This window comes from Haemorhous mexicanus, chromosome 3 (genome assembly GCF_027477595.1).
Source record: "Haemorhous mexicanus isolate bHaeMex1 chromosome 3, bHaeMex1.pri, whole genome shotgun sequence".
NCBI classification, from domain to species: domain Eukaryota; kingdom Metazoa; phylum Chordata; class Aves; order Passeriformes; family Fringillidae; genus Haemorhous; species Haemorhous mexicanus.
In genome coordinates this window covers 45,297,588-45,320,044 of record NC_082343.1, presented here as the reverse complement: position 1 = coordinate 45,320,044, position 22,457 = coordinate 45,297,588, and the positions used below count along the sequence as shown (strand labels likewise).

The 22,457-nt window shown below is 41.9% G+C and overlaps 1 protein-coding gene across 1 annotated transcript in view; it reads left to right on the top strand.

Annotated features, from left to right (window-relative positions):
• Positions 1-18,925, top strand: part of PCNX2 (pecanex 2) — a 151,677-nt gene extending 132,752 nt beyond the window's left edge. Inside the window, exons 29-34 of the mRNA XM_059841608.1 lie at positions 5,402-5,546; positions 6,563-6,793; positions 7,142-7,416; positions 8,409-8,596; positions 14,228-14,676; positions 17,180-18,925. Coding sequence (XP_059697591.1) covers positions 5,402-5,546; positions 6,563-6,793; positions 7,142-7,416; positions 8,409-8,596; positions 14,228-14,676; positions 17,180-17,353 — 1,462 coding nt within the window. The 3' untranslated portion in view covers positions 17,354-18,925. The remainder of the gene's footprint in view (positions 1-5,401; positions 5,547-6,562; positions 6,794-7,141; positions 7,417-8,408; positions 8,597-14,227; positions 14,677-17,179) is intronic.
• Positions 18,926-22,457: the final 3,532 nt, after the last annotated feature.

Genomic DNA, 22,457 nt, shown 5'->3' with positions numbered 1-22,457 from the left:
TCTGTCGCTATCTTTTCCAATGCTACTTCACAAAAGCTTTCCCTGGAAAAGTTTCACTGTGGAAAAACTATGTCACTTCCCCACCTGGCTAAATTACCTTTAATGCATTTCCACTCTCAGAAGGATCTGGAGACATAGAAAAGGAATCCAAGTAGCACAGTTGAAGTTATAAATTGCTGCAGCTACAAAACACGACTTTAGCTTGGTAAAATACATTTCTTCTTGTCTTTCAGAATGTAAATATCTTCACTGACAAAACCAATTTAGTAGAAATTATTAACTAAGTAGGGAGGTGGATACCTTACCCCCCTGACCTTTATCAACAGAAATCCCCCAAATACATTCACTTGAGCATGAAGGGCACCCTACTTCCGTTGTTCATTGCTTCAGACAGATCTGCACAACTTGTTTAAACACAAATTAGCAGTCAGTCAGTCAGTGAGACTCCAATAGGAATACCATTATACAGCAAGCATGCCAGGGGAAGGAGACTTTGTCCAATGTGTGCAATACTGATGAGGCCAGAAGGACATGCTCGTGAGAATTGTCTTTAGGCACTCCTCCCTCTGTGTTTGGCAGAGCACAGCAGCTCTCACCAAGGGCAATCTCCAGTGTTCTGCTGGTCCTTGCCCCCAGCTCTCAGACTGCTGCAGGTCTGCATTCAGTCACGTGGGGCAGAGGTTCTTAAGGTCCTCAGAAGCCAGAGGAACGTTTCCTTGAGTGATGCTTCACAATCCTTTTCTTTGAAAAGGTGCCATGATATTTTGGGGACCTTTCAGAGCCTACTGGTGCTGAAGAGGGTTTTAGTTTTCTTGGGAATGGTCAGAGCAGGCAGTCCCAAAGCCAGATAGGTGCATAAGAGGGAGATGTACCACATGTATGAGGCTGGAACTAGATGATCTTTAAGGTCCCTCCTAACCCAGACTATTCCATAACTCTGGCTGTTGAGGTGTGGCTCATTTTGTCAGAGGTCCGGGCTCCTAACACGTTTTGTCATGCTCAAATGCTGGATTACAAAAATACAGATTTAGGTTACTGTGGTAAGTCCTGAGAATTTATCTTGGGACTTTCTATTAATTCTCTCTGTGGAGCATCTTGTGTACAGCATTGCTGGAGCTTTGGGGATGAGTTTGAGGCGTAAGGGCCAGGTAGGCATTGAACTCTTCTCACTGTATGAAGCATTTCAGATGTTCAGAGGAAGCAAACCAGCCAAGAATCTGCTGTGCTCTGCAGTTCATGTTTCGTTCTCAGGGGTGACTATGCAGGTAGTAGGAAACTTCCTCTGGACTAAATCTAGTCCTTGCTGTGTCTTGGAGGAGTGAGTGACAGTCACCCAACTGCTGTGCAGTGGAGCAAAGGTAATGTTACCATGGGCTACAGAGTTGAGAGTCAAGTTTACATTGTGTATGCAAACTATCAATTTGCACTCATTTACACATGATTTTGTCTAATCTGTTAATCAGCAAATGTCACTGTGTAAACCAAGATTTTAAATGCTCTTATATAATGTATGTAAATAATTATTCCCTGTACCTGTTCATGTAAATGTCAGTAGAAACCTAACATTAACACTAGATTACATAATAAGTGCATTCATTAAGGAGGCAGAACATTGCAATGCAAATCACTTGCTCTTTTAAACTGTCATTAGGAGGCATCCTGCACAAAATGCAATTTGAAGAATGACATGACATTACCATTAACTTATTCAAATGTGGGTGATATGTTTAGTTGTGTATTTGTTAAAAAATTACAGAATAATTTTTATTCAGCCACTAAAGCTACTAGTAAAGAAATATTTAGTAAAAATTTCAAATTTGGAAAAATACAAAAATGTCTTAATAAAGCATGTCTCATCAGATACTTCCAAGACTACCAAGAGTGGCTGCTCAGGTTCCCCAAGCTCAACTGGGACAAAGGGTCACTCCAAGGAATGCCTCTGCCTGGAGGAGCTGCTTCTCACTTTGAAAGCCAGGGAAGAAGCTGGCCACACTTGCCCCTTCCCACCTGGTCACTGCCCAGCATCTGGGGGAAGGGGAAGTCACAGAGGGCACGGGCCATGGCACCACAGGGCTGCTGCTGGTGCTGCACTGCTGGTGGGAGTTCAAGCAGACAGTGCAGCTTGATGTCTGCCAGAGCTGAGCAGGACAGAAAAGTTTAACTCTTAGCTCATAACCATCTAAAATATCCAATTAGAGTGGCTACCACTGAAAATATTTCAGGTGAACTATGACATTCAGGTCATTACTAGCTCACAGACATGCCTGTCCCTTTATTCCTTAAATAAACCTACAGTTAACACTGGAGAAGGTCTGCAGATACAAAATACACACAGAGATATTCACCAGCTCATTAGTCTGCATCCATACTGTTTTCAGGCTGGTACTGAATGCTTTTAGTTTCAGCTGTTGGAGCAGCATGAGGAATGCAGTAGGAGGGAGTATTTGCTTTGGCACTGTTGCCCTCCCTCTGGTGTTTGTGGTGCTACTTAATCTCCTCTTTTCTGCACCTTCAAGGGGCTGACAGTTCCCACACACCTACCAGCCTTGTTCTAAGATAGCTTGCAGTTGTGACAGCAGCTTTTCAGGTTGTTAGCTCAGAGGGTTGGAAATATTGCCAGATACCATAGTTATGTCTCTTACAGATTAACATTGTTTCTTTGACATGTAATTCTACCTTAACTTGTTTTAAAAATATTTTGAACCAGCCTGTAACTACAGTAGCTTACTAATTGAGGTATGTTAAAAGTGGGCCAAGAAAACAGCAACAACGTTGAGTGAGGCCTGAGATCAAAGTGGTTGAGAGTCAGGCCTGAGAACAAAGTGGCTGACTTTTACAGCTTCGTAATAATCTCATTAGTGTCTTCAGGAGAGAGCATAACAATGGGAAGAATAACGAGAGCTGTATCTTATATGGATTAAGGAGGCTGCATGTTACTGAAGTAATGGCTCGAGAGAGTGTCACATTATAGGCAGAATGTGCCCAAAAGCCTCATTACAATTGTCAGGAGAATAAAAGATGCCCATGGTTTTGTGAATACAGCAATCTCCTCCAGACCGTTCTGGTGGAAAATACAATTCATAAAATAATTGACTCTCAGCCTCTCACAACTACTGCCACCACTGATTTGCTCCTTGTAGCAGTCATGTTTGTTCTTAAAAATCCCCTGAGTTAGAGAACTTATTATCCAGAGGGATGACAAATGGATGAGCCTCCCCTAAGCCCAGGGAGAGCTGTACTTGCTTCCCCCTGCTCCCTCTGCTGATGTTGGGCTGCAGTTTGCATGGCTGTCCTAGTCCTGGCCATGCCTTCACCACATCCTGCTCTTCACAGCAGCCTGTTTGCCTGGTGCTGATGCCTGTAGGGCACTTCGATGTGGATGCTAGCTTTGTGTCTGCTCTGGTGTTCAGATTTGACTCTGAGACCCTCTCAAGATGTAAAAGCCAGTTCTCTCTCCTGCCTACTCCTCCCTTCGTCCCAGCCAACTTTTCAGAGCAGATACAGGGGGTATTTGCTCTGAAATATGTGAGGAGAAACTATGCTACAGATCATCATTACATGCAGAGTTCAAGGTAGCTTTTAAAATTTCATCCTGGGAAGAATATTTAGGTACAGAAAGCTTTTTTTTCCAGGCAAGGATTCAGCTGTGTATGCTGATGTTTTCTGGTGGGTAGGCAAGTGAAAGGAGCCTTCCTGACATGTAGCCTTTTCAAAGGGGGAAATAGTCACATTTCCCCATGCTGGCTGCAGTCACCATTCTCCCTCCACCCTCCCAGCTGGCTCATTCTAGAGCTTTCCTAGCTGTTAAGCAGGGTTTGAGTATATTATCATTCTCTGAACTGTGGGGATGATGGATTGAAGGTCAGTGGGGACCAGGACTCAGTCTTAAAGGACACATAATAACTCCCACTGAAATCAATGCTTGAATATTTTGAAGATCAGAGTGTGCCTGTCTCACACAGGCATGTTTTAATGCATAACTTAGTACTAATAAATGCAAATCAGTTAAGAATTCACAAAAGTTTCTCTGTACTCCTTATGTTCCCAGCAGTGACAGCAGCCCTGCCTTTCTGGCTAGTTTTGGTCCCACGGCTTAGTTGATTTGTATTACATGATGCTTTCATGGAGAAAATCAGTATCCAGTTGTTTCTCTAGTAACAACATATGTATTTCCACTTTAATTTCTAAGACATGCTACCCACCAAGAGCAAAATTAGAATGCATTTCAGCTGAAGCTGGCCAGGCATTCTCTCAGTCTCTTCTTCTTCTCTCTGAGAAGAGAATCTATTGAAAATATTTTCTTTCTTTTTTTATAAAATAATTAAGAAAGCTCAATTATGTGGAAAGATTGTGTCCTCTAGAGAAAGGCTGAGCAGTAATGAAAACTACTAACATCTTAATACAGCTTTTCCCCAGAGTCTTTACAATCTAAAAGATCAGCTGTTGTAAGAGTGAGTGAAATCTTAGCAGGTAGATGAAACCATATCCTGTGGGTTTGCAAGATATGCCTATTTTTAACAGATGGTTCTGTTTTCCTCAATTTTGAGATCACTTCTTCAGAGCAACATTGGGACACCAGTAACCTATAAGCATTATACAAGTGACAGTGGCACGGGAATCTTCTAATTCAGGGTGCAGATCAGAGCTGAAGGCTGATGGTCTCCCTTCATAAAGCCCTTGCACAACCATCTTCTAACAACTACCTGATTTTGTAGCCTTTACCTTGTGCTTGTATCTCAGCTCCAAGCAAGCCATCATGCAAGGCCAGGCAGAACTGCCTACATCTAGTTTCCTACATTACATCTGTGTATTTGCTTTAGGGCTCATTGTTTGAGTAGGAAGCACCTGTTGGTTAATTCCTGCTCTCACCTGGTTTGCTGAACAGTTCTGAAATTTAGTATTCTCAGTACATCTGCTTTAATGTTCACATATAGGTTTGAACGTAGTGAGAAAGGTCTTAGATTTCCTGAAAGTATTTTTTTCTATTATTATTTTTCACTCACAAGGAGAAGTGCTAACAGTACTATCAATAAACTTTCAATTAAGGAAGCAACTTCTGCTGGCTGCACAGGGAGTGCAGCTGGCACTCTGACCTGATCTCTTTGGCACAGCTGCAGAAAAGCAGCGCCCTGAGGCACCCTGTGACTCAGTCACCCATCCTGAGGACATCCTTCATTCCATCCATCTCAAGGCCAGTCATTTACAGAGCACAGAGAAGGAAAACTACCTTTCCCAAGGAATGTTTTTTTTGTCAAAGAAACGTGATGACCCCTGCAGGCACTCACCTTGGGCCAGAGGGTCACTGGCCGCTGCACAGGTCAGCAGGAGGCCGGTGACTGACAGATCTGGCTTGGAGAGATGGGAATGACTTCTGGGAGTGACTGCTGCCTTTCTCTTACAGCCTGGACTCTTTTCTTTATGGGCTCCATGCGCTGTTTAAAGGAGACTTCCGGATAGCAGCCAAAGATGAGTGGGTCTTTGCTGACATGGATCTGTTGCATAAGGTTGTTGCCCCAGCAATCCGAATGTCTCTGAAGCTGCACCAGGTAGGGTATTTATTTATGTATTTATTTTTAACATTTACTATTGTATCAGTTTTCTTAGGAAAATGCAGGATACCTTAGCAACTGTCCAAAGGAGGGGAAAAAAAAAAGAAAAAAAAAAGAGGGAAATTAGGTGTTTACCACCTTATTCTAAGAAACATCCTTCACCAAGATGGAAGAGTTGGCATTTATTTATTTTGCACTCACTTGATGTTCTTTTCTGAACCTCCCTAGTTGCCCATTTGAAACCACTTTGCAGAGCTTGACCCTGCATTTTTCATCAAAAGAAAGCAGAAAATCTTGTCATATTTTACTTGTTTGGATAATATAAAGGTGGTTTCTAGACTGAAGGGAAATCCATTGATCATGCTGATTTCACTGCTAATTTCAGGTCAGGCTCTGTATAGCTTGGAGATGATTTTGTTCCTGTTCTGGCACATTATGATTTAGTATCATATGCTTTTATCATTAGTGATATTTATAATTGTTCTGGATGTTACTTACTGAACTGCTGTGAATTTGTATCTGCTTCTTTGACACAATAATTTTATGATGTTATCGCTGGCCGTGGTGCTGCTAGTTGAAATTTCAGTATTATGGTATTTGCTGATGGATTCCCAGTCTGTGCTGTTGTTGGTGTTGTTTTGTGAATAAAAATAAGAATTTCCACAAGTACTGTGGACTGTCCTAGGTGATATCTCTCTCCAACTTACCCAAAAGCTCTGCCTCCCATAGTTTCACACTTCATTAAAAAATAAAAAAAGGGTAAGCTGGTATTCTCTAAGTGCCTTTGTCCAGTGTAGTCATGGGATCAGAACAGGTTTCAATAAAACTGAAACTGTACCTTTCTATATCGATGTTAAACGAACCTCCCAAAAGACATTCTTTAGCAAGTGTCAAGTCACTTAGAGGGGGCCAGCTGGCAACTGTTTGGAAGCCGGTATTTTGTTTACTGTCAATAGTTTTTGTGTTCTCACCAATGTACCTGACCTGTTCAATACTTTTTCCTGTATGAGAAGGACCAGTTCACGTGCCCAGATGAGTATGAGGACCCAGCAGTTTTGTACGAAGCCATCCAATCCTTTGAAGAAAAGGTTGTGATTTGTCACGAAGGGGACCCGGCCTGGCGCAGCGCAGTCCTGTCCAACCGGGAGGAGCTGCTGACTCTCAGACATGTGGTAGATGAAGGAGCAGATGAATATAAAGTTATCATGCTCCACAAAAGCTACCTGAGCTTCAAGGTGATCAAGGTACATATGCCATCTTTCTTATATTTCAGTAATTTAGGGCTGTGGTAACTAGCATTATTTCTGAGTAATGTGGGTAAAAGGAGAAGTTAATAATAGTTTTTGAAGTAGGGGCTGGAGGCCAAAAGAGCTCTCTTCAACTGACTTCCATTTTGCCACCTGCGTTTGTGTCTCTGAAATAGCATTCCAGGCTTTACCAGGGAGTAGCTGCAAAAGTTCATAAAAAGCTGTTGGTGCAAAGACACAATGTGTTTGCACACTCAGCCACTGCTGTTCTACTTAGATCCTGTAGTTCTGCATCTTGAGTAGCAAATGTTTTTGCATGATCTGCATGTTTTAACCCACCTGCAGGTCAACAAGGAGTGTGTCAGAGGGCTTTGGGCTGGCCAGCAGCAGGAACTGATTTTCTTACGCAATCGTAACCCGGAGAGAGGAAGCATCCAGAACAATAAGCAGGTGTTGCGGAACTTAATTAATTCTTCATGTGATCAGCCACTGGGATATCCAATGTATGTTTCCCCCTTAACCACCTCGTACCTTGGGACACACAGCCAACTGAGGAACATTTGGGGGGGACCTGTCAGTTTGGACAACATTAAAAAGTGGTTCAAATCCAAGTGGTTAAGGTAGGTGTTAAATTTTGGCTATGCTGATAAGAAACACTGCAGTCTCAGTTTCACTGTATTTTCTGTTAAAAGAGAGTAATTCTGTATTGTTATCTATGAGTAAAAAAATTAATTGCAAGAAATAATAACAGAATATAACAAAATAGTGCTGCAAATAGAACAGAAAGAAAATCCATTAACTCATTCATGACAAAGCTTTCTACATGGTCAACAAGAGTCATTCAAATCACACAGCACCACAGACACTGCCCTCATTCCATGGAATTTTACTGTTTATGCCATCTAAATAAGGGTATCTTTTATGTAACTCTGACCATGAGTAAATGTACTGGTGAATTTTAGTGAGTTATGCTCCGAAGCTTTGGCAGTTAGATATGCACCCCCAAATTATTGTTCTTGACCAAAGCATACCTAAATATGTACTTGCTATTCACCAAAACTGCCTGACTTCCCCTAGCTATGTATGATCAGTACCTGACACTGCATCTCCCATTCCTACTTGCACTTTTAACACAACAATAGCTCCCTTGCCTCATTCTCGGCCCTGTTGCCACTGTAGCTGAGGAAAGGCAGGGCACCACGGAGACAGGATGGGAGCCAGCTTGCATACCAAGACCTGTGTTAAAATGTCAATATTATATCTAATGGCTTAACATGCTAGTTTCCCACCATGCAGCCCATCCCTCTGAGCTCTCTCCAGCCCATTCCTCTTGGCTACTTGGTTATCTCATGCAGAAGTTAATCTTGGGAGACCACTGTAACATTAGATAAAAATCCCTAAGGTATTTCAGGATTCCAAAGCCAATAAACACAGACAATTGGCTTGTGTCATATACAATTTTGTTCCAAGAAAGCTTATCTTTGCCATATCATAATATGTCACAAGACCTGCAGTGGTCTGAGAGAGAACACTCTTGGAGGGCACCTAACACTGGTGACACAAATTTTCATGTGCAACAAGTGGCTGACCCTGTGTGTGTTCCTGCAAACAGAATGCGAAAGGACTGCCATGCAGCAGCTCACCACGAGAGAGGCAATGTTGAAGAGGTGGATAGTGCAGGGGGGTCTTCATCTAGCAACAATTCCACAGGGAATTCAAGCCAGAGCAGTAGCTCACAGCCCACCAGGGATGGAACCCCTCAGCTGCAAACTTCATCTCAAGAGGTCCACCAGCGGGCAGGTATTTGCACGATTTACTGGCCTTTCTCTGGAGTCTTCTTCTGGGGGGTCACATGGGCAGATGCCTTTGGGGAGTACGCAAATGCAGTGGAAAACTAATTTTAGAAAGAGAGTGTAGTTTGTCTCTCCTAATGACCAAGAACATGTAGGAGATGGCTTCCCGATATTGTTCAAGGTATTTACTGGGAGGGTGTAACACAAAAGTGATTCACCAAAGGTTCCACTGTCAAAGTCCATTATGGGTAATTTTTGGCCTAGCAGGTGCCACTAAGAATGCCAGAATGAGAAATGCAGATGGGAGGGAGTGTACACATGCCATGCAGGGAGCCTGTACCTCAGTGAACCTCTGCTTATTGTTGTCTGGAAAAGGAGACAGAAAGCATGCAAAAATCTTAATTATCTTGGAAGGACCATGGCAATTTATTTGAGGAATTGGTTTGGCTGCTCATCAGTGCATGTGGAGAACAAACAAATGGAAAATAGCTTCTTATGTCTATATAGCGGTTACCAAGAGAAAATTAAATGTTGCCAATCATTCTGTCAACTAACAGCTGAGCCCTTCTCAAATTATGGATTCAAAACCACTTCAGACATATTCGCAAGGTGGAACTAGTGGCCTTTACATTGGAAATGTTTGTAAAATAATAAGGATAAGGATAAGCAATTGTTTAGACAGTCACATCCAGAGGGTAGTGGTCAAAGGTCTAGAGTCCTGATGGACATCAGTGACAAGTGGTGTCCCTCGGGGGTCCATACTGGGACCACTGTTATTTAATATCTTCATTAATGACATAGACAAAGGGATTGAGTGCACCCTTATCAAATATGCAGATGACATTGAGCTGAGTGGTGCAGTTGACACAGCTGAAGGATGGGATACCATCCAGAGGGACCTGTACAAGCTCAAGAAGTGGGCCCAGGGGAATCTCATGCAGTTTAACAGAGCAAGGTGCTGCACTTGGGTCAGGGGAATCCCCAGTATCAACACAGGCTGGGGAATAAAGATGGAGAGCAGCCCTGTGAGAAGGGCTTGGGGGTGCTGGTGGATGAGAGGCTGGGCATGACCCAGCCATGGGCACTCCCAGCCCAGAAACCAAACATGTCCTGGGCTGCATCCACAGCAGTGTGGGCAGAAGGGCCATGGAGGGAATTCTGCCCTCTGCTCTGCTCTGCTCTGCTCTGCTCTGCTCTGCTCTGCTCTGCTCTGCTCTGGTCAGACCGCACCTGGAACCCTGCATCTGGCTCTGGGGTGCCAGCACAGGAAGGACATCAACTCGCTGGAGCAGGTCCAGGGAAGGGATACTAAGATGATCACATATGAAGAAAGGCAAAGAGAATTGGGTTTGTTCAACCTGGAGAAGAGAAGGCTTTGGGGTGACCTAATTGTGACTTTCCAGTACCTGAAGGGAGTTCACAAGATGGAAAGTGACTTTTTACAAGAACATGGAGTGAACAAGGGGGAATGGCTTCAAACTGAAAGAGGGTTTAGGGGTTTAATTGGGTATTAGGAAAAAAATGTGTACTGTAAGGCAGTGAGGCACTGGATCATGTTGCTCAGAGAAATTGTAGATGCCCCATTCCTGCAAGTATGCAAGGCTGGGTTAGATGGGGCTTTGAGCAACCTAATCTAGTAATAGGTGTCCTTGTCCACAGCAGGGAGTTTGGAACTGGAGAAGCTCTAAGGTCCCTTCCAACCCAAACCATTCTAGGATTCTATGTTTGCCAGTGGGTCACTGTGAGATCTACCACTGTGGGATCAGGACTTGTAATGTAAAGCAAATCAACTCTACATTTCAACAAGTTTGTAGCATTATTGTATAAACTAAAGCAGAGAACTTGAGGGGTTTGACACTTGTTTGCTGCCTGTTAGATCATTTTGACCTATCATTAAAGATAATGGGCAGGACTGGAATAAATCTTGCCCTGAATATAAATCACATTGCAAGAATAAAATAACTGCAGCTTTTAATTGTGTCTAGTGTTAGAGGAATCCCCATGTGCATACTCGTAACTTGACACAACAGTAATCAGAATAGCAAACTTAATTGTGATATAATGATCCTGAGCATACCATACTCAGGACCATACAAATAAAGTATGTTAATTGTGAGTTGTTTAAAAGAACATATTGATTGGATGCCCAGAAGAACATAATCAAGAGACAAAGTCACACTTAGGTAACAAAAGCAACCTGGCTTTTGTTAAGACATGCACAACAAATCCAATGAAATGGTAGCAAATGGAAATCCATATTCACTCCTCAGATACTGTAGAGAATGAAACAAGAAGAATTTTTTGGCTAGGGCCATTAGGGACAAAAAGAAGAAAGTGAGCTTGTGGCTGTTTATTTTTAAAGAGTATTTAGAAGCAATAGAAATCCTAGCAGTGGTCTTGATCTGTCACTTTATAGAAAGGATAGAGTTGCCAATATGCAGTATGTAGAAATGAGAAAATAAATGTCTGATTTATTTTGGGAAAAAAAACAGATAATGTATTTCTATGATCTGATCATGAAACAGTTCCTTCCATCCTAATAGCTACAAAGCACATGAAAGAGTGGCTATCAAAGCTATATGCTTAATTGAGCAAAGTCAAATGAGTCATTCAAGAAGGGTTTTAAGAGAGCTGGTTAAAAAACAAGCTCTGTTCGATCTTCAATAAGTATCAGGACATCAAGGCAATACCACAGCATTGGAAAAGAACTTATCTATGCCTGTTAAAAATCATAATATTGTTGTCCTGCCTGTTGTTCTGTTGTACAGTCCTAGTGCCCTAATTTAAGGACATTTTTAGTTTTGAAGCACTTCAAAAAGAGCCAAAAAATTATCAAAATTCTGGGAAATACATCCTGTATTGAAAGATAAAGTGCTTGCCAGCAATTGGCATTGTAAGAGATGCCTTGATCATAGTCTGTGTTTACCTGGGCCATGAAAGGTGACCAAATACCATTGGTCTCAGCAGACTTGGATGTAACAAAACTAAACAAATTCAGATTTGAATCATATTTTTAATATTAGGAGAGTAAATAAATAGTGAAACAAGAGACAAGAAACAAGGTTATTGTGGAATCTCCATGACTGGAGATGCTGGATGCATTTTTTAAAATGACAGTAGCAATCAATAAAACTACACAGGAATTAATTCTGGGAAATCCTATAGCCCATGTTATATAGGACAGCAGACTAGATAATCATAGCAATGCCTTCTAGATCATAATCTGTGCATCAAGCACATTTAACTTCTTCATATTTCATATTTCGTTTTGCAGCCTGGTACCACTGAGTCTGCAACATTGCAAAATGCAATGAAAGCCCTAGACAAAAGTTCAACCAAAATCAGAAGCACTGGAAACATGTGGGGTTCTCCCCCATAGTTTCCTTATTTCATGATGCAGTTTATAGAACAGCCTTTGTTTTTCTGAGTGTTTTCAGGGACAGTTTTTTAGGTGTAGATGCGGGTGGTCTCCTGCCCAATGCTCCAACCACTGCATTTGGGATGAATATAGAATACTTTTGGACAGGGGTCAGCTTCCCAATTTAAATCACAGATGTTTGGTCACATTAGCCACGGTGCACAGTAACACACCACAGCCCCTCTGTTCTTAATTCCAGTCCTTTCTTTTTATTTAAGAAAGGCAACCTCTTGAAATAGCCATCAGATGTAGAAACCAAAGCACTTAAGCAGAACCCCAGAAGAACCTGAATCCCTGCGGAGGCCAAACGCACACACAGCTGCAGACCTGGCAGCCAGGCCTGGCACCCCTCACTGCACATGAAGGACACAGGACACTGGCAGAGCAGTGCACAGGAGCTATGGAATCACAGAATACCGTGAGTTGGGCAGGACCTACTAGGACCATCGAAGTCTATCTCCTGGCTCTGCAAGGACCACCCCAAGAATCACATCCTGTGCCTGAGAGCGTTGTCCAGGAGCTTCCAAGAGCCATGTGTGTCTGTCCCATCATTCTCCAGCAGAGCTACTGGGGCTCTTATTACTTAGGAAATTTTTTTTTTATTGTTTGGAGTATAAAAGTAGAGCTAAAGATACATTGTAAATGAGGTGTGAAAGTGTCCAACACTTGCCAAACTATCTAGGTTTTAGCGAGCTCCAGTTTAGGTTGTAGCCCAGCTTTGCTCATCTGACTCTGTGCCAGGCTCCCTAAATTCTCTTTGCTTCAGCATTTGAAAAATGGGGATAATGATGCCAGCCTCTGAAAAGTAGGTCTGTGGATGTAAAACATCATGTTTCAGCCATATGATGTAAATGGCTTGGATATGAAATTCTGCATTGCTGGAACTTGCATGAATTCAGCAGTCATGTTTTTAGAAGATAGTGTGAGATTTATATTCCTTTATGCCAGCAAAATTTCAGTATTTGGAGGAGTTCAGGTATTGGGGAAAACCAAAGCAAAAAGGAAAAAAATTAACAACAGCCTGGAAATGCCTGCCAGAAAAACTTGTTTCTGTGTTGATGGCTCTCAACAGATTTTCTGGCATCAACTCCCCACCCTACAGCTACAGCTAGGAAACCAAAATGCCAGCTTGTGTTAATGTTTGGAGTTTCCTGGAGAGCAAAAAAAAAAAACGAGCAGGCACTTTTGTGACTGGGTATTTGTTGTGTGTGCCTGTCTGAACCTGTCTACAGAAACAGTGAACTGTGCTGGGGCCAGTGGCACACACCAACCCATGGCAAAATGCCTGAGTACAAGCTGGCCTCTGGTGGGTTCACTGGACACCAGATTTTATGATTGATTTTTCATTCTATGGCTATTCAAATACACAAGCATAAGAAATACAGAAATTGTTTGCTTGAATGACAGAAGGTGTTGGAATAAATGTTAAATATGGGAATGTATTTGTATAGGAAGGATTTGTCTAGGCATGTCAGAATAGCTTATCTAATCTACTTCCTGTATCCAGTGGTGGCTGCATAGAGATGCTTCCCAGAAAGGGACAAGAGTCTTATGTGGGTCTCATTCAGACCTCTAATAGTGTATCCTACCTGAAAGCATTCACATCTTTTCAAGTCTATGGTGTATTGTAAATGTCTCTCTTGGAACTCAGAGTTTACTGTTAGTCTTAAAAACTGTCTTGTGGCTTGAATGCTGTGTTCTTCCACTTGGCTGAATTTTCAGATTTTCTCTCCCCATATGCAGGAATAATTCTTTTAAATGTGTAATTGTTTTAAGATAGAGGTTTTTGGTTTTATTGTTGCATTTAATTATACCAAGCCATTCAAGGGGATATTCAACATTCCATTAGTGTGGTTGTCAAAGGGGAGCAGAGTTACAGCAACACTATGCTCAGGCATTCACTGGGCTGATTAAACTGTACGTAGCAGCTGGGAGCCTGTGATTAGAGAGCTTTGCTTGGGGTCTCTTCTCATTTCCCTGTCTTTTGACTCAGTGCACAACCTCTAGAGCTATTTTGACCAAAGCTTAGAGCACATGTAGTGGAAAACACAGAAAGATTTATAGGTTTAGGTGTTCGTTACTTTTGCTGTTCTTGGAGTTCTTATGCTAGTAAAACCAGTGGTAATATGCCAACAGTAATATGTACACATGAGACACTGTCAATAGCATGGAGTTCATCAGAATGCCACTTACTTAAATATATTAATCTTTCTTTTGAAGGCAGGCGAAAACCCAGGAGTCAGTCTGTCCAGGCACACACTGCTTTAAACCAAAGGCCCCCTGCTTCAAGTCACTCTGGACCAATTGTAGAAAGCCGGCAGCCTTTCATCCAAACGTCTACATCTGCCCACGAAATTGCCCAAAGGCTTTCTAGTAGTCAGCTATCATTCCACAACTCTGCAACATCTGTGTTTTCTCAGTCCCCTGCTGTTCCTGTTGCTGGCCAGCTGACTGTGCAGGACCGAGCTGCAGCAATGCTCAGGTCCAGCCTGGCCTCCTCCACCAGCTCAACTCTCAGCCTGCTGTTTGGCAAGAGAAGTTTTTCAAGTGCTTTGGTGATTTCTGGGCTCTCAGCTGCAGACGGAGGCAACACGAGCGACACGCAGTCATCCAGCAGTATGAACATTGCCATGGGGCCGTCTGCCAGAGCAGCAAGCCAGGCAGCTCGGGTAAGGCTGCAGCTAAAACAGCACTACTGAGTGTGAGTCCCACTCTGCTCGCCTGTCTGGTTCTTAACAGTCCTCAGCCCCACGGCTTTCTTCCTTCTCAGTGGAAAGAGAACAGTTTTCCAAACTAGTGTTCAGATTTTGGTATTTTGGGGGATTTTGCTGCATCACAATGAGACTGTTTAGTATTAGTGTCTGTGAGATTGTTTGTGAGTAACCGATGGGGAGGCTGTTGTACATACACCTGAAATTACAAACTGGAGCAAAGCTGCTTTTCCTTTCACTCAAAACAGGGACTTATGTCTCCAGTTTCTGCAGCCCAGGTGATGAATACCACCACAGCAGACTAAATAGCTCCTTCTTTGCCTGCCTAAAGTCCTATGCAGTGATGCCTTGAGAGGCTGACCTAGAACAGAGATTAGACAGAGTTAAAACAATAAAGTAGGTATTTATTAAAAGGCCTTAAAAGATACACCTTGGCCAGTTCAAGAGCCTGGCCAGGGCTGCACTCAAGGTGAATCCAGAATGGACCCAAAATGGATGACTGGTCACAAAGTTTCACACTTTAATAAGTTTTTGGTCCATTCACATATTGGGGTCCAATTGCAGCCTCGGGTTATGAAGCCCCATTCTCGCTGTCTGCTCTCTTCAGTTCCCCACTTTTTGGGCCTCAAGCTTGTAACAGTTGTCCTTAGGCTCAAGCTGAAAAAAGGATTGTTTAGTCTACCTACCCTGTCAGGTGAACTTACTAGCACTTCATACGAAGCTCAGAGCTACACACCTAGGCAGCACAGAATCTCAAAACCAGGAAAGCTAAAACTTAAAATTATGTTATCTGTAGGAAAAGGAATGGTTTCCCCTGAATAGTGCATTTGTTCTGTCTCTCTCTCTGACCAGAAATTCAGTCTAAGACCTGAAACCTTGTTGCTGAAAGTTAGTCAAAGGAAGTCAAAGGAATCCTGTAGGAAATATTTACCAAAGGAAACCAGTATGCCCTGTAATTAAGCATTTTCAAAGAGCAAAACACTACACGAAAAAAACTTCCAGCCTTCTTCCCAATATACTCACAGTTTTATTCCTATCTTCCATGAAAAATTCAATTAATGTTGCAGAATTACTGTTTTATTGTTTATTTAAGTGTATTTATTTAACTTTGGTTGCTATCCATTGCTGCCCTGAATTTTGAAAATTCACCTCAGCACTAGAAAGCAGAAATATGAGATGGACTAGAAATAAAGGGTGGCTGCAATTAGACAACATAATTAGACAGACTTTTGCATTTGGCCTATCAAAATGGAAACCAAACTGCTGACAGGGGAAGACTGCATATGTAAGTCCCAAGCACTTTTCTGTTACTATGTTCCTGAACTCTGTATAACTTCCCTAGTTTCCAAAGAGTTTTCCAGACCTCAAGTGTGAAAAGCTCCTTGGCCTGTGCATATTTTGCTCTCAACCCAAAAATACCATGTGTGGTACAGTTCTCTAGAGTTTCACCATGAACTTCAACAGGAGTCAGCTCTATGTTACTCAGCTGGGTCCAATCCTGCTTTGTTACAGTAACAAGTATTAATATTTCTACACATACAGCTGAATATATCCAATGAGAAGGCACAATTCCAACACTCAGGAGTTTATGGCCTAATTTGCAAGAACTCAGCCAGTCTGTGATACTGAGTACTAATGGTAGGATTCACCTTGTCAAACTTTGGGCTATCTAAAAGTTGGGCATGATGTCTCAGCAGGTTGCTGTTGAGGCTTCTGTTTTCACTGAAGAGGCCTCCATCTACTTCATCCTTGGACCTATTACGAGGAAATTCTCCTCTGGGAGACTTGTATCTCTCTGCCAACCACTGGTAGCCTAAATGACACAGCAAGACCACATGGTGAAATTTAGATGAGGTGAATCCTGGCCAAAGTGCCTGCTCGGAGTCCAGGTGCCCGTTTTGATAGGAAGCAGTAAAGAGGAAGCGTTTCATTTCAACGTTCACACAGCAAAGTTCTGGAATGCTTTTATCCTAATGGACTCCTTACAGTGGGGTGGCACTGCGCTTAACATTTGCAGACTGATAACTGCATTCCAGTTTTGATGAAAAGGTTTCTTTGTAAGTTGGATTTAAAATCTGGTGTATAAAGCAAACTCCAGAGCAACCTGATTTAACAACTTAGAAGTCAGCCCTGCTTGAAGCAGCAGTTTGGACTGGATGACCTCCAGAAGTCCTTTTCAATCCAAATTCTTTTACAGTTCTCTATACATGTACATCTGTGGTACTAAACCTCCAGCTCCTGGTCTGCTTTTCCTTCCAAATTTATGCGTTACACAAAGTGTGACAAGTACCTCTTCAGAACTCCCTTGTGAATAATGCATGTTAAGAATCCCATGGAGTTTCACAGAATGACATCCCTACGTCAATTTTTAAACTTTTTTCACCCGTCACTTCAAAAAATAGCTGAAGTGTTACTTAGAATTTCCTAAACTAGTAGACTTTTTCTTTCTTACTTTTTCCAGCAAGTCACTGAGACCTGTGAAGCAACAGATACTACAGAGCCAAGAGCCCAGCGGGAGGCGGGTCCGGCCCATGCGCTATTCATGAGTCGCAACCTGGAGTGCAGGAGGGCCAGCCAAGAAGATATGGCCCTGGAAGACACCGCTTCTCAGCAGAGCCTGTCTGAGGAGCAGTGAGGAGCATCCTTAGCACAAGGGCCACGCGCTTCTTAGCATTAAAGACAGAGTTTAGGTCAGGAAGCTGCACACAGGTTTAGGTTCTTACCAATGTAATAAGCAACCTTCAAATGTTTATTTTTCTAACTTCCACAAGAATATTACAGGGCAGATGTTCTTCAGCTAATGGCCTTGGTATGGGTAGAGTTGGAAAATATCCTAAAAAACACACAGTGCCACTTCATCTCAGGTTCTTGTAAATCCTAGAACAATGAATACAACCTGTTTAACGTTCCTTCCCTTGGAATGGTTAGGATCATAAACGAATACAGTAGGAAATATTAATATAACTCAGTGAAAAGCACACAAAAGACATCTCTTTCCTGCCATAACTAAAGAGCTGATTGCATGCAAGCTAATTGAAATTTGGTATATAACATATACAAGAGGCAACTAAGAACAGAAGCAATGAATACATAAAAGGACAGTACAGTGTCCTATAACATTAGAGCTAAATCTGATTTTTTTTTTCCAACAGCAAATCTCATTTTTCTTTGACGTATTTTGCAGGTGCTAATGCTGTATAGCAACACAGCATCTCAGACTGATATACTGCATGCAGCCATACTGAAATACTGTGTGAACGAGGCACGTTACACCAATTAACAAAAGTGTATAAAGAGAAAGTATCCAGAGCATGGAAAGTCTTCAGAGCATATGGTGCACCTTATTTGCAAAGCAGCTTTGCATAAATTAGGTATTATCTCGTGCTCCTGTTTGGTTTACAGCAGTGTTTCTCAAATTCTAAGCAACAGTACCCTTAGGAGTCGCAAAAGGGCCATGGGGAACCCTCCTCAAGGACAGAAAAGTGCAAAGCAGGCTGTAATTACTGTCTGGAAATGTTTGTGTTAGGAAGGAAACAGCTAAATACCTTTAATTGCTGGACACAGCTCACTGTCCATAAACACTTGTAGCCAGTAATTACAAAGCCTTCTGATTTCCCTCCCCCAGAGAAAACTGAGCTGCTGCCAATAAAGACAAATGATACAAAAAGGGAGGCCATGCCATCACAAGGTTTGAGAAACACGAATTTACAGGAATGCATGACAACTTTGAAACCCAAAAGGCTACAACAAATCCTTCCTCTACTACAGAGTCTAAACAAACACGTGTGTGGTTTTTTCAATTAAAAAAAAAATTGCAGCTATCAGTGTCTTGCTGTTCCTCTTTACTGTAACTACCACAGAGTGTTTCTAAATCTCAACACAATGATGTGCAGCCAGGCTGTCTTGTCCCAATTAACAAGATTTAACAAGAGATGTTGTAGCTAAGTCTCATTACTGTTAGGCAATACTCAGTTGCGTTCTGAGCTTCCTACTGTGCCACACTTCAGATCTGAGTAGTAGAACTAAGTAAGACTGAGTGAAAATAAAACAATCCAAGTATGTTTTGTGTGGCAGCTGTTTCTGGGTCTTCTGTTTGCAATTGTTTTCACTCGCTTTCTGCCTTACAAAATTAAGAAACGCATTCTTTTTTACTTCACTTCAGATCTTGATGAGTTGATTAATAAAGCTTTGCACAATCTAGGAAAAATGTTCCTCATGTTCACAAAGACTAAAGCAGAGTATTCATACACAGCCCTCTAGACACATGGCTATCAGTGCAGTTCAGGCCCTACTAATGTCTCCACTAGCATCCAGGTGAGATGTGGAAGAGGAAATTGAATTCAGCTGCTCCCTTCTGACCATTTCTGGCTGATGATGACTCTTGTCCCACCACACTGTTCATGAAGTGCTTTATTACAAATGAAAGATGGAGGTTATAGAGGTAGGCTCCTACTAACAGCCACCACGCCATTTCTGCTTTGGAGGCTTTTGCATGATAGTCCACAGGATAAAGCATCACTGCTTTGTCTTCCTGCATGGAAGCAGGGCAAACAGGTGGTTCTGGAAAGCACCAAGAACTTTCCCATGTTCACCTAGCATCACTTAGGCCTCCAATTTTCACATCTTTAAGTTTGAATCAATTTCCATCAAAAATAACTAATTCTAATAGTCCCAATCAACCTAAATTATTCTGTGTATCCAACTCAAGCATACTAAATACTAAACCAGATTAGGAATGACTGCACAAATTCTTTCAGCAGCAACCACTGTATTTGCTTATCATGGATTGAGGCCCAGTGACAGCACCTTCTCCCAGCATCACAGCTTCTGCAGGACTCCACCATCTCCACAGCCTCTGGTACTGCATCCTAAAATAATGCAGCTGCCTCACTGTTCCTGACTTCCCACTGGAGCATAACTCCTTGGGGACAGCAGTTATGCCATGAAGTCCAGACTCCTGTTGCATAGGATGGCTGCCAGAAAGGGCAGGTTCTAATGCCTTTGTGGAGTCACAGTGAGCAAGCAAAGCAAAACAGGAATCAAGGTAAGATTCAAAAATCAGTTCCTTTTTTGTAGCCATGTATTAAATAGTTTTTATTTTGCCTTAAAGTTGCTATTGTAGCATAGTAGGTTGAAAAAACCCAAGAGTGACCACTAATAAGCAAGGGTAACATAGGAAAAAAGAATCAAAATGAGCACACTCTCCCATGTTACTTTACTCCATATTTTGGAGACAGTCTGCTGTTATAGTAATAAGACTACTGCTATATGCATCAGTTTTAAGACAGTCCTACAGAATAAACTGACATAATGGCTAGAAATGAAACCTGCAACTAGGCATGAGGTTGTATTGATTAAACACATCTTAAACTCCCCCATTTTTGTATGAGTTAGAGATACACACAGTGAACTCTGCTTGGGACAGAAAGTGCATTTAAGGGCTCTGATGCACACCAAGCTAATAAATAGGAACCTAATATTTACACAAAGCCTAATTTGAACAATAAGCCACTCCAAACAGCTCTGCATAACACCAAAATGCACCCGAGTCCTCAGCACCAGTGCCTACATACATGAAGGCTTTGAGTGACACCTTTACTCCTGAAAAACAGCTTGATACTTAATCTCACACATGAGGTGCCTCAGAGTTGCAAGATGGAAATACACCATTTTTGGAGCAGGTTTTGGCCTTTAAATGAAAAGCAAATGCAATTTTCACTGCTTTTATGTCATCTGTAACCCTGCTGATGGATTTCACAATGCTGAATACTGTTAAAACATGGCCGTAAAGTTGCTCAGGCTTAACAGTTTGCCTACATGTCTGATCTCTTGCTACAGATGTGATGCAGGAATGATGCTGCTACCACCATGTAAGGACCATTTACCAAGAGTTCCATCAGGGTTTTTTGTATCAGGTGCTATGCTTGAATTTTCCAGAGCTGCGGAGGCCACTTACCTCACTCAGCCAGTCCAGAATGTTTTTGTTTCTACAACATGAAAATAGTGATGTTCCCATCTTGTTAGCAAGCTGAATGCATCCTTTGAGGAAATCTAGTGCTCAATCCACAAGACCATTTGTACATGCAGTTCTTTCATAGACAAGTCAGAAGGGATGAAGAGATGGAGGCCTTTTCCTCAGATAACATAACTGCTGAAAAGAAACACTAAGAGTGATTTTATTCACACTGCCTCAGCAACCAGAAAGGAACGGGAAAAATACAACAGATTACAGGAGGGAGGATAATGAGTATATGGTAAAACAAACATAAACACTACACTTCAGCCTTTGCACTAAGCAGGCGATACTTACCTTCCCCACATTTTGTTTTCCTAAAATTTCCTCTCCCAGACTCTTGTTTATATCATATAGGAAGAGTCAGTTGCTACACTCATAATGGTGAAAGATGGCCTGAAGAGCTGGCAAAAAGACTTTCAGTAACTTTTTACTAAAGCCAAGCACAGAGTGCTGAACTGCTCACATCCACCAGGAACACTGGCAAGCCCCAGCCTGACCTTCAGCCCAGCTGTTTCCCACCACAGCAAGCAAGTAGAAGCCTGTGATGGACATAGTATGCAAAGTACATTTCTGTTCATCCAAAAATAAAAACCAGAGGTGCTGGCTGTTCCCTCCATTTTGTAGTGTCATGCAACTTCTTTGCAAGGAGCTGAAGTTCTTGTTGCAAAGTCTCACCCCATTCCCAAATCTTGGTACTCACTTCACTGAAAACAAATCTCAATGAAAAGGACTTACCAGTGTGAATCTTCTTCCCTTGACATGATGACTAGATAATATCTATGAATGACATTCTGACACTATTAAGTTCTTAGGACACTCTGTGATGTCATTCACAGCTTTTTATAAAAATTGCTTATTAGAATAAAGCAAGAAATGTCACCTGCATTTGCCTCCAGCCCACCAACTGATGGCTCTTCTCTTACTGGAAAATTTAAGTTAAAGATTAGCTGAATTTTGTGCAGCTCATTATAGAAGATTAGAAATATCAGTGAGATTCTCCAGCATGTGATAATCATCTTCTCTTCAATGCATTTTTTAAAAACACCCAATGATTGCCATATTTAGATTACTGCCTGGATTAGGAGGTCGTACTTAATTACCAAGTTTCACTAGTGCTTGTACATCCTTAAATCTGCAACACAGACATATTACTTATAATTAACTTTGCAGTAGGTCCAGTATCAAAGATTCACCTCTCTCACTCAGTTTTACAAGTCAAAAATTGCCTAATGCATGATAAATAATGCAGGCCCTGTTTATTCCATGCTGTGTGCAATTTTATGCTGGAATTACAAGACTTGTGCCAAAAACGTCCTTGATTCTCAGGCTTTGAGACAGTAATTGGTACCTCACATTCACCCCTTTTTTGCACCAATTAAAACCTGCAGGTGCACTAATGCTGTCATCTGGGATCTAGCTGGTACATCAGAGGTGCTTTTCACCAAATGTGTGCTATTAATAAAATCAGCCCATCAGGGGAATTGTGAATGCTCCGTTTGCTGTTAGAGTGCTCTCAAGGCCTTCTAAGTATTTTACTAGTGCCAAGACCAGACAATAAAATTTTTACCTTTAAGGTAAACACAGGTTGTCATAAAAACTTACACTCAGTTGGAAATACAACCTTCTCACTCTCTCTTATGTATATTTGAAACAGGCAAATTGTATCTGCAGGACCATCTGAGATTTAAAGACCAGACATGACTGTTAAGGTCATCGACATTCT